The 12,779-nt window shown below is 38.8% G+C and overlaps 1 protein-coding gene across 2 annotated transcripts in view; it reads right to left on the reverse strand.

The window, feature by feature from the left end:
- The window catches only part of KCNMB4 (potassium calcium-activated channel subfamily M regulatory beta subunit 4), a 64,515-nt gene extending 51,743 nt beyond the window's left edge, over window positions 1–12,772 (reverse strand). For both annotated transcript variants that reach the window (XM_029954293.1, XM_029954292.1), the window contains exon 1: window positions 12,398–12,772. In XM_029954293.1, the coding sequence (XP_029810153.1) occupies window positions 12,398–12,733 (336 nt within the window). In that variant the 5' untranslated portion in view covers window positions 12,734–12,772. The remainder of the gene's footprint in view (window positions 1–12,397) is intronic.
- Between the last annotated feature and the right edge of the window lie 7 nt (window positions 12,773–12,779).

Here is a 12,779-nt window from a genome sequence, read left to right on the forward strand (position 1 = left end):
CTTATTTCGCTTAGCATGACAGCCTCGAGGTCCATCCACTTTCCTACAAATGGCCATAGTTCATTCTTTCTCATTGCCATGTAATACTCCATTGTGTATATATACCACATCTTCTTGATCCATCTTCTTGTCATCAGGTGATGGACATTTAGGCTCTTTCCATGATTTGGCTATTGTTGACAGTGCTGCTATGAACATTGGGGTACATGTGCTCCTATGCATCAGCACTTCTGTATCCCTTGGGTAAATCCCTAGCAGTGCTATTCCTGGGTCATAAGGGAGTTCTATGGATAGTTTTTTGAGAAACCTCCACACTGTCTTCCAGAGCAGCTGCACCAGTTTACATTCCCACCAACAGTGTAGGAGGGTGCCCGTCTCTCCACACCCTCGCCAGCATCTATAGTCTCTTGATTTGTTCATTTTCACCTTTTGCCTATTTAAAATTGGGTTATCTGCCTTTAAAAAATGTTTTTTAATATTTCTTTTTGAGAGACAGAGAGAGATAGAGCATGAGTGGGGAAGGAGCAGAGAGAGGAGACACAAATTCTGAAGCAGGCTCCAGGCTCTGAGCTGTCAGCACAAGGCCCAATGCAAGGCTGGAAGCCATGAATTGCGAGATCACAACCTGAGTTGAAGTCGGGTGTTTAACCGACTGAGCAACCCAGGTGCCCCTGCTTATCTGCTTTTTTAATTGTTATTGTTGAGTTGTAGAAGTTCTTTATAAAGTCTGGATATTCATCTTTATTGGATATGTGATGTGCAAATATTTTCTCTCATTCTGCGGTTGTCTTTTTTACTTTTTTGATGTTGTCCTCTGAAACACAAGTTTTTAATTGTGCTTGAGTCCAATTATCAATTTTTCCTTTCGTTGCTTATGCTTTTCATGTCATATTTAAGATACTGCTTAATTCAAAGTCATAAAGATTTACACTTACATCTTCCTTTAAGAGTTTTACAGTTTTAGCTCTCACATTTAAGTTTCTGATCCATTTTGTTATCTTTTATATATAGTGTGAGGTAGGAGTTCAACTTCATTCTTTTGCATGCATATACAGTTGTTTCAGTGCCATTGGTTGAAAAGACTGTTCTTTCCTTTCACAATTGCCAAAAATCACTCCTAAAATGAATTTTAGGATCAGTTGGTCAATTTTTACAAACAAAAATCCAGCTGAATTTTCGATAGAGATTATAATCAATCTGTAGACCAATTTGGGAAGTGTTGCCATCTTTCCAATAGTTAGTCTTCCAATCCACGAACAAAAGATATCTTTCCATTTATTTATTCCATTATCTCTCTTGATAATGTTGTGGTTTTCAGGGTGCAAGTCTTTTACTCTTTTGTTAGGAATTCTCTTTTGTGAAATATATTCCTAAGAAATTTATTATTTTAATAATATTGTAAATAGAATTGCGTTTTTAATTTCATTTTTAGACTGTTCATTGTTAGTGTATAAAAATACTGATGTTTGTATATGGATCTTGCATTCTCTAACCTTGCTGAATTTATTATGTCTGACAGATGGGTGTTTTTTGTTTGTTTATTTTGTTTTTGGTGGATTCTCTAGGAATTTTTTTATACAAAATCACCTGATTTGTAAATAGTCTTATGTCCTCCTTCCCAGTCTGGCTGTCTTTTTCATTTTTTTCTTTGCCTTACTGTCCTGAATAGATTCCAAAACAGGGGTGGCAAGAGCAGCCATCCTTGTCTTATTTCTGATCTTAGGGGGAAAGCTTGCAGTCTTTCACCATTTATTAGCCATTTATAGTAGCTCTTTATTAGGGTGAGGAAGTTCTCAGCTATTCCTAGTTTGATGGTTTTTTAATCACGAGAGGACTTTGACAAATGTTTTTTTTCTGTGTATACTGTGATAATCATGTGGTTTTCATCCTTTATCCTATTAATATGGTATTTTAATTATACTGGTTGATTTTACCATGTTGAACCAACCTGCATTCCTAGAATAAATCCCACTTGATCAAGGCATATAATCACAAACTCTTCCAAACAACAGAAAACACTTCCCAACTAAGTCTATTACCATGATTACCAAAATCAGAGAAAGACATAACAAGAAAACTACAAACTAGTATACGTGATAAATATAGATGCAAAAATCCTTAACAAAATGCTAGTAAAACCAATAAATCTAGGAACATATATAAAAAGGATTAAATACCGTGACCAAGTTAGGAAAATGGGGAATGAGTACTAACATGTATGGGATATTCTGAAATTAGACAGCAATAATGATTGCACAGTTTTGTGAATATACCAAAAACACGTACCTATTAAAAGGGCAAATATCATTTTATATGAATTATATGCCATTAAATAAAAAAGAAAGAAAGAAATTTGCCTCCCATCTGTTGTTTTTTCCCCTTTCCTACTGCCTACAAGGCAGACACAATCAAGTTAGTAAAAGCACCTTAAGGGATGATAGAGCAACAAGATAGTAGGAACCTGGGTCTTTGGATGACCTTCCACATCCAAAGTTTGGCACAGCCCCATGGATTATATATAGGCTCAGATGTTTATAAAAGAAAAAAAAAACTAGTACTTACTTTGTTTAGGTCATTGTGTTTAGGTTCCAGTTAAAGCATTCCATCCAATATCTTAACTAATTCTATTACGTTGTGTTTACATTTCTACTACACAGAAATCTGCAATGAAATTCCCCATATATACATTTCTTTGGATATGTGATAGAGTTCATTAGAGTAAATACTCTGAAATGAAATTGTTGGGTTTTCAGATATGCACAGATTTGGTTACTCTTAATATGTTTGATTATTTTCCTAAGTGGTTGAACCAATTTCCCAGCAATGGGTAAAACTTACCATTTTCTTCAATCCTCGCCAATACTTGGTCATATGAAGCACATTAAGTTTTTTCCAAACTGATGGGTGTGAAATGATGTTCTGTTGTCATTTCAATTTCCCTGAGATTAGTGGAACTGAGCATCTTTTCACATCTATTTATCTCTGTTTCTTTTATGAGTTGCTTGTACATATCTTTTGCTCATTTTCCCATTATATCATATACCATTGTCTTAATGATTTGTAGACATTTTCATTTTTGTTTATTGTTTATTACTTGTTTTGCCATTATCTTGTACTAATATTTGGCTTAAACTTTAGCTTAGTTTACAATAATTTTAGTCATAAAGGAATTGTTATTTTAATGTGCTTAAATGTCTCTTTTCCTCCTTTGATTTGTTCTTTTAGTCTCACTTAAGAAAATATTTCTTAAGCCTCTGTCTTAAAGATATTTTCCCAAGCTGCGTCCTGAAAGTTTTATAGTTTTCTTTTCATATTTAGTTTTTCTTCCATTTGGAACTGAATTTTATTAGTATGAAGTATGTGTCAGATTGTTTTTTTCATGTACAACTAATGCCTCAAGCACCATTTATTCATAATCACATTCTTTCCCTGAAGAATTTTCCTTATCTTCTTTCAGTAAAATTTATTAATTGCTAATTTAATTTCTCTAAAGCTGTACTTTACCATTTCCCTCTTTTAAATTTTGTTGAGGCTTACTTTATGACCCTGAATATGATGCTTTTGTAAATGTTACATGAGCACTTAAAATAGTGTGCACCTTGCTACAACTTGATATACCCTTCTATACGTCAGTTCTGTCAGTCATTAAACATGCTACTTAAATCTATAATATATGTGTCAATATTACTTTTGTCTGATTGTTTATTAGTCACAAACAGAGGTGTGTTAAATTCTCTCACTCTCATGATAGACTTGTGTATTTCTCAGTAGTTATTTTTTATTGTATTTTGAGGCTATAGTTTAGGTATATCTCAATATAGAATTGTTATCTTATGCTTAATTAAATCTCTTATAATTAGAAAATGTCCCTTATTATCTAGTAGCAATTTTTTGGTTCAAAGTCTACTGTATTTCATAATACAGATACCCCAGCTTTTCTTTTCCTTTATTGGTTGATGTTTATATGTATATTTTCCCATCTTTTAACTTTCAACCTTTCTGTGTCCTTATGTTTTATGTGTGACTCTTGAAAACAGCATATATTTGGGTTTGTTTGTTTGTTTCCAGTCTACAGTCTCTGTCATTTAAATGGAAGTTAATCCACTTACATTTAATATAATTACTTATAAATTGACATTTAAATCTATGATCCTATTATTTTTTTTGTCAGTGTTCTATGCCTGTCTACATTTCTTTTTCTCTTTTTCCTTGCCTTCTTTTGGACTATTTGCTTTATATTATTTCATCTTCCCCACCTATTTATACACTCTTTTACTGTACAAATTTTTGAACTTCAACATAGAACTACTAAGTCAGAAATTGGGGTGGAGTTTATGATTCAGTGGGCCTAGGACGAGACTTGAGGATGTAAATTTCTAGTTAATTCACAGATGGTACTGGTGCTACAATGTAGTTAGGTCTGGACATTTGATAAGGTTTCAAAGTCCATTTGATCTCAGATAAATGGTACAGAACAATTAGATGAGGGGATATTCTTTCACATGTGCTTGACTATACAGCCGCCTAGTCACCCAGTCTGCTGGATTCTGCTACTCAACAAAGCAAATGCATGAAATAAATTTATTTAAATTAGTGTGTTACGAAAATAGTCACAAATGAAATAATTTATATAAACAAGAATTTTAATTTATAACACTAGTTATAATAAAATAAAATAAGCAGATATTACTACTACTCAAAAGTACGTTTTACACATTTATGTGTCCTCTAGACTATCTAAGTCACAGTATGAGGAACAGTTAGAAACATAGGTAATATGAAAAACAACCCTATGGGGCACCTGGGTGGCTCAACTGGTTGAGTGTCCAACTCTTGATTTTGGTTCAGGTAACAATTCCAGAGTCGTGGGATGAAGCAAGAAGTCTACTTAAGATTCTCTCTCTCTGCTCTGTCCCCTTCCCCTACTCATGCCCTCTCTCTCTCTCTCTCAAAATAAATTTTAAATAAGAAAAAAGCCCAGAGAAACCATTCTGTTCAGTATTTTACTTGACTAATTATAGTAATTTTAATATAAATGTATGTACTGTTTATCTAGAAACTCAACTGAATATGAAACTCTGCTAAAGACTGAAAAAAATTAAATCCAAGGTAAATAAAACTTGATATCTTCATTCATAGATGAGTGCCAAAAATGTTTTAAATAAACAAAATGCATCAACACCTTATAGGAAGCTTTATAACTGGGGTAGGTTTGTCATAGAATAAATGCATTTTTCCCTGAAATGTAACCAAAATATATTGTAACATCACAAATCTCTTTTGTAAAAGTAAAAAGGTCCTGGTTTTTGTTTTAGATACATAATTTTGGGGACCTTAGAAGTAATTGAAAACTTCATAAACAACAAATGGATTTCAAAGATGGATAAGTAATCTCAGACAGGAAGATCCTAGGAATCTGCAGATTAGATTGTTTCTAAAGAGCTGTAATATAGGTGGATTTATAATGTTCTGATCATAGCTTTAAATATTGAATCATTATTTTTAAGTGTTTATTTATTTATTTTGAAAGAGAGTGAGAGATTGTGCATGAGCATCTGAGTAGGGGAGGGACAGAGAGAGGGGGAGAGAATCCCACACTGAGCATGGAGCCCAATGCGAGTCTTGATCTCACAACTGTGAGATCATGACCTGAGCCAGAATCAAGAGTCAGATGCTCACCCAAGTGAGCCACCCAGGCCCCCCAAAATATTGAATCATGATGACTCATTTATTCAAAAAACTTCCTTGGCTTCTGTGTTAGATTCCTATTATTGCTATAACACAAACTTAATGGCTTAAACAACACAAATTTATTATCTTAAAATTCTAGAGGTCAGAATTCTCAAATGGGGCTCACCAGCTGGGGCTGCATTCTTTTCTAGATTCTCTAAGGGAGAATCTATTTTCTTGCCTTTTCCCACTTTCTTGGAAAAGAAGGCTGCCTACATTCCTTGGCTCAGACCCACTTCTGTATTCAAAGTTAGCACTGACTGACTGACTCTTTCTCATACTGCATCACTTTGACCTCCTCTTTCCACCTTAAAGGGGACCTGTGATTACCCTAGGCCCACCAGAATAATCTCCCTATTTCAATGTCAATTGATAAATTACCTTAATTCCATCTGTAGCTTTCTTTAATTCCCCCTTGCCAGGCAAGATACTCACAAGTTCTGGGAGTTACAATGTGGACATCTTGGGGGCGCCTGGGTGGCTCAGTTAGTTAAGCATCTGACTTTGGCTCAGGTCATAATCTCATAGGTTCGTGACTTTGAGCCCCGTGTCAGGATCTGTGCTGATAGCTCAGAGCCTGGAGCCTACTTCAAATCTGTGTCTCCCTCTCTCTCTCTACCCCTCATTCACTCACCTTCTGTTTCTCTCAAAAACAAATAAACATTAAAAAAAAATTATTAAAAAAAAAAAAGATGTGGACATCTTGGGGAAGGGAGGGGAGTATTATTCTTCCTATCATGGTTTCCCAGTGTCACCGAACCCATGCTGTCAAGGACTTCTACGTTATTGATTCCAGTTTACCCTCCCTTGTAACTGTGTTCCAAGCACCCAGTCTATCTGAAGATCCCCCAACATAGCTCACACTCACACAGCTTCGCTTCGGGCAGTTTCTCTTCCTTGATATTCTCTTCATTCCTCCCTACTTTTCTTCCCAAGATGAAAATCCTATTCATTCTCAAAATTTTATAGCAAATGGTTCATTTCCCATGAAGCTTTTCTCCCAATCTTTCCTCTCTAGATGTTCATATCCTAGTGTTTGTACTTTCCTATAGAACTTACATTGCGCTTCCTTAGATAATTATTTGTGTTCTTATTTCTTCTGCTGGAGAATGAACTCACTGAGGGCAGAAATGTATGGATTCACCTCACTTGTGTCTGTTAGACATATCTAAGACTAAACCCTTGCTTTTCATTCACAGTCCTCCCAAACTACTCTTCTCTAGTTTTCCCATCTAGTAAAATCACCTCCCGTCACCCATTTGTGCTTCCCACAGACTGCAGAGTCACCTTTGACCAGCCCACCAGTGAACTTCACCGATGCTTGCCCCTGATCTGAGTCACCATCGTTATTTGTCTGCCCTACTAGACACCTTGTTTTCAATCCTGCCCCTGCATCTCTCACCCTGCACAAGTGAGCATGTGCATGTATACACACAAACACACACGCACACATTCTGTTCGCAACCCAGCATCCAGAAGGATCATCTACACTTTAGAAGCTTAAGTCTGATTATATCTCCGTCCTGCTCAATGGCAGACAGCTTGCCATCATGCATAGAAGAGAAGCCAAAGTTCTTATAAGGCTGTGGAAGCCTAACCTCACCTGCCACTGTTTCACATCTTGCTTGCTGTGGTCCTGCCTTACTGTCATCCTCACTGCTCCTCACATTAGCCTGGAAGCCACCTGCCTGAGGGCCTGGGCACTTGCTGTTGTCTCAGCCTGTGAAACACTCTTTCTGGAGACAGCTATATGACTGACTCTTTTACATCCTTTATGCCTCTTTTCATCCTCTCACATTCTTTGGTCTCTGTACAAATATCACTTAATCAACCATTCTTTGCAAAAGCATAGCCCTTCATTTCTCCCACCAGTATGCACCCTTATACTGCTTGAATTTTCTTTACACCTCTACCATTACATGACATTACATTATAAATCTATTTCTTTTCTGTCAGCACCCAGCAAAATATAAACTTCATAAGGGCAGAGACTTTATTTTGATCTCTGTTCTATTCTCAGAACCTGGAAGCATGCATTGCACAGAGAATGCAGTTAACAAATATTGATTAGGGGCGCCTGGGTGGTTCAGTCAGTTAAACATCCAACTTCAGCTCAGGTCATGATCTCATGGTTTGTGAGTTCAAGCCCCGTGTTGGGCTCTGTGCTGACAGCTCAGAGTCTGGAGCCTGCTTTGGATTCTGTGTCTCCCTTTCTCTCTGCCCCTCCCCAACTTGGGCTCTATTTGTCTCTGTCTCCCAAAATTAAATATATTAAAAAAAATTTTTTTAAACCCCACAAACATTGGTTAAATGAATAAACTTATCTTTGTATGTTCTTGTTTTTTTTTTAAGTTTATTTATTTATTTTTAAGAGAAAGAGTGAGAGTGTGTGAGTGTTGGGGTAGGGCAGTGAGAGAGGGAGAGAGAGAATCCCAAGCTCAGAGCCTGACATGGGGCTCAAACTCACGAACCATGAGATAATGACCTGAGGTGAAATCAAGAGTTGGACACTTCACCAACCGAGCCACCCAGGAGCCCCTGTATGTCCTTATTTCTTTGCTACCTGTCAGCACAGAGCCTGATTGCGGGGCTCAAACCCATGAACGGTGAGATCATGACCTAAGCCAAAGCCGGACGCTTAACCGACTGAGCCACCCAGGCACCCCTGATCCCTTAGTTTTGATGTGATAAACCTCCCTAGAGCACAAAGAATATCATACTGAACGTTTATTTCTAGGATGGAGTTCAGAAATCAACCCCAGCAGACCACACTGTCTACACAGGATGTGTGGCTCGGGGGGCAGCGGATGGGGCTTTGGGACATGTCAGTGTGGGTGTGAAGGATACCACGAAGGGAACTGCAAGCTGCAAGGACACTGTGAAGGACATCCAGTTTCAGGGGATACAGTCAAAGACTAAAGTTTTTCTTCTCTTCAGTGAACGTCTCTCACTTTCACAATACTGATTTCTTAGAAATAGACTTTTTCCCTTTGTGTCTAGGTGTTTCAGACCAGAGAATGAAAGAAAGAAAAAGCAACAAACTCAAAACAAAAATAAAACACATAGCCTCAGATCACTCACTCTCTCTTATTGCATAAACAAGAGATAGTTTTAAAAACTCATCTTTTCTCTGCCATCCAATGTATATACATACTGATGCAAAAGCAAATGTCTGGAACTGCGTAAGTTCATTCCATTTATGCTAAACCAATTTTAAATGACCATTTCCACACTAATTCTAAATAATTCTCTTCTTTTCCTTCAGAATTTCCTTAAGTCCCTCCTTTCATACCAGCTTCCTATACTCAGTAGGATCAGTAACATCTTTACACCTAAAAACACAAATATTAATCACAATGAATCCTTTCAGTTCTTATTTTACTTTTCTTGCACAACAGATGAATACGTCTTTGAATCCAGTGGTTTTTGACTCTGTCTACACATTAGAAACACTTGCAGGACTTTTTAAAAAACATCAACTTGAAACCAATTTGACAATAAATATTCAGAAAATTAAAATTTTTTTAAAAATTTAAAAACAAACAAAAAAAACCCACCAACTCTCAGGACTCTCCCAAGACCAAGTCCAAGTTTCTGAGGGTGAGACCCAAGTATCAGAATTTCTTCTTAAAGTTCCCTCAGTGATTTTTTTTTTTTTCTGAGAGAGAGTGAGCCCACAAGCAGGGCTGGGGCAGAGGGGGCGGGAGAGAGAGAATCTTAGGCAGGCAACATGCCCAGCGCTGAGCCCAAAGCCGGGCTTGATCTCATGACCTGAGAGCCCATGACCTGAGCTTAAATCAAGAGTCCAATGCTTAAGGGACTGAGCTACCCTGGAGCCCCTCCCCCCGCTCTTAGCTCACAATCGCTAGCCCTTCAGAAACAAGGCAGTGATGGCAAAGTAGCCAGAGGAAACAGATCACATTTAGACTTCACTACGGTTAAATCCCAGAGCAGGTCATTGTCCTGTATGTAACTAGTAGACTTGAATACTATATTGCATGACTGGATAGAGTGATTACTCTTGACAATATGGATATGATTCAAAACATCAATAAGCTGAAGAGCACTTAAAGATATCTTACAGACAGTACTAGTGAAAGGTCACGTTTGTTCATACTATTATCTTTAGTAGTCAATGGCTAAAGAAGTTACACATGTGCATTATTCTTTCCCTTTCCCTGCCGTTTACTATAATTAATGCAGCAACTCAACAGAGGGCTGGGGGAAAGTCCTTGTTCTTTTTTTTCTAAGAAGTGATTTCCTAAATGGTTTCTCGTGGGGAGTGGGTCCTGAAGAAGAGAAGGTTCAAGGTGATTAGGATCCTTGGCACTGAAGGGAATCCAGATGTTCTACCAGGGAATGGGCAGGGAACCCAGGCCTTCAATAAAGAGGTGATGCAAGGCAGAGAAAAGATCTAGGCTCCCAAGAGGCAACAGGGATGGGCAATGGGAACTGCCTAATTTACACATTCAGCTTCTGTACCGGGTGCTGGCACACTATTTCAGTTATGTTGATACATCACTAATTGCTTGCAAGAATTTCCAAAGTGAGCATTTAGTTGTCCAAGAGTGGAAAGGTGACTGCAAAAGAACAAACTTAGGTTCTATAAAACGCTATAATATAATCATAATTTAGATAAAGAGATGTATACTGGTTTGGCTAAGGAAACCTTGACTAAATTGACTGGGCTGTTCATCTTTTTTTTTTTTTTGTAACATACATATCTTTCGCCAGTTCTGTCATTTCTTGAATACTTAAAATGTCATTTTGTTCAGATACTTCTTCAAAACAATTGTTGCTAGGATCTGAACTGGCACTGGAAGAAAACAGATTATTTGCAACAAAGAGAAAGAGATAAAATTATAGTATTACATAAAGCATTATGACTGCTTCCAAGTGATTTAAAAATCTATGTCCTAATGATCCCAATTTACTTTTTCTGCCAGATCCATCAAAATTGCCTGGAAATTACAAAGCAGTCTTTTTGCAGTAAATTCTAACTTCTCAATGTCTTGCTCAGATATTAGCCACTTACTGGTATATGTGTATGTAATTTATTATTAGTGCCTGAACCACTATCTTAAACTAATTAGCAGTGTTTCACCAATTATAATGCCTCCTAAGTGGTGAACTACCATATAATTTCTAAATCACTATTGCTGCTTGGCACCTTCTTTTATATTAATGGTTTAAACCTGAAAAAAGATGATTAATTCTAAAACCCTAAGATTTCTTTTGAGATTGCTTCCTAAGCTTTAAGCAGATTAACTTATATTTGTTTTCCAGACATTGCTTCTTCAAGACATTGAGCATTATAGCTTATCTAAATCTGTATTTTTATATTACCTTCACTTTTAAGATAAATGAACACACATTTGTCAGCTGGTGCATCTTTTTTAAAGAGAAGTCATTTTTTTGAGGAGTTCCTTTTTTTAAAATTTCCCCAATTCAAGAATTTACTGTTTGTTTAGAAAACAAGACCCAGAGTGTTACTGCACAGACATGGTAAGTTTAAGTACTCTTAAAATGCTAATATAAAATTCTTTTTCTTTTGGATTAATATATCTTATCACATTTAACAGAAAGTTTTCCTGTGGATCCAAGATCATTCCCTTTTGTTTTTCTGCAGAGCCCTCACCAAGAGGGAAAATGACTGTAACTTTAAAGAAGAAACACACACTTTCACTCCATAGTTAAGCGACAAGAATAGTAAAAACAGACCAAGAGAGGATAAGAAACAAAGAAAATCCTTCTTGCAGAACCAGGTTCACTACAAAGCTCAATTAGTTCACAGACTGAGGACACTGCTTTTTATAAGTTTTTTTTTTTTTCCTCCGCTGGGAACAGTTTTCTGAGTCTCCCTCTCTCGGCTATCCATCCCTCGAGTCCTAACCAGGTTTTTTCTTTACTGCTTGAAAGTTGCCAGGGAAGGAATATTCGGTACATATCACGAAGGGTTTTCTATTTTCAGTAAGTTTTACCGTTCTCCAGATGGCTCCGTATCGTCCCTAGAACCCAGAGTCACTAGGCTTCCTCCCGACCCTTCTGAGAATCTATTTTATGAAAACCAGGAGCTCTCTGTAACCCCTGAAACAGACCTGTCCGGAATTTTGCATGTGATTTCCACGTCGTTTGCTGACCCTCATCTTTGCACCCCAAGTTAAAAACGTCTGTTGAAAGTTAAAAGGCCCTCTAACATCTTCCAAGGGGCCCATACACCTCCTCGAGCTCCCAAAGCGAGTGCTTGACGCTGCCCGTGGGAGCTCAGACCTTGACCGAGCGCCCGAGTAGATGCATCCCTGCTACCCACTGGCTTTAATAGGAGGAAAAGTTAACTTTCCGCTCCTTGTACGTCTCCAACGTCTGACCTGTAGGCGCCGGACTGAGCTGAGCTGAGCTGGGCCACGGTCTCAAAATCCAAGACCAGGCAGGAAAGACGTGTAAAGCAAGCCTCAGGGCATCACCCGTCGCCGCACAGGAACCCACCCGAAGGACCGGGCCCCGGAGCTCCCGGCTGTGCTCACTGAGGGTCCAAACGCCCCGTCTCCTCCTAGGGACGCGAGCATACTGACAGTCCGAGCCCGCCCAGCGCGGCAACTGACACCGAGGCTCCCCCAAGCCTCCAGACCTCCGCAGGAGCCAGGCATCTCTCGCGGGGCGTCCTTACCTTGGGGTTGGTCAGGAGCTGGTGCTCGTCGCTGTGCAGCAGCGCCCTGGAGTTGGACTCGGAGTTGTTCACGTAGACCTGGACGCAGGGGTACTGCGAGGTGCCCCTGCAGTCGGCGCCACAGGTGAAGGTGCACTCAAAGACCTCGCCGATCTGCTGCACCGACAGCACCGTGCAGTTGGCCGCCGTGGCTTGCAGATCCTGCAGCGCGGGACTGAGCCAGCAGAAGCCAAAGATAAAGAGCGACACGACGCCGGAGATGATGAGAAACAAGCCGAGCCGGATGCTCTTGTCCTCGGCTTCCGTGTACTCGTAAGCCACCCGGAGCTTCGCCATCGCCCCCCACTCCCGGCGGCTGGCGCGCTCCCCCCGCCCCCTCCCG

Source organism: Suricata suricatta, chromosome 10, assembly GCF_006229205.1.
Source record: "Suricata suricatta isolate VVHF042 chromosome 10, meerkat_22Aug2017_6uvM2_HiC, whole genome shotgun sequence".
Taxonomy (NCBI): Eukaryota; Metazoa; Chordata; class Mammalia; order Carnivora; family Herpestidae; genus Suricata; species Suricata suricatta.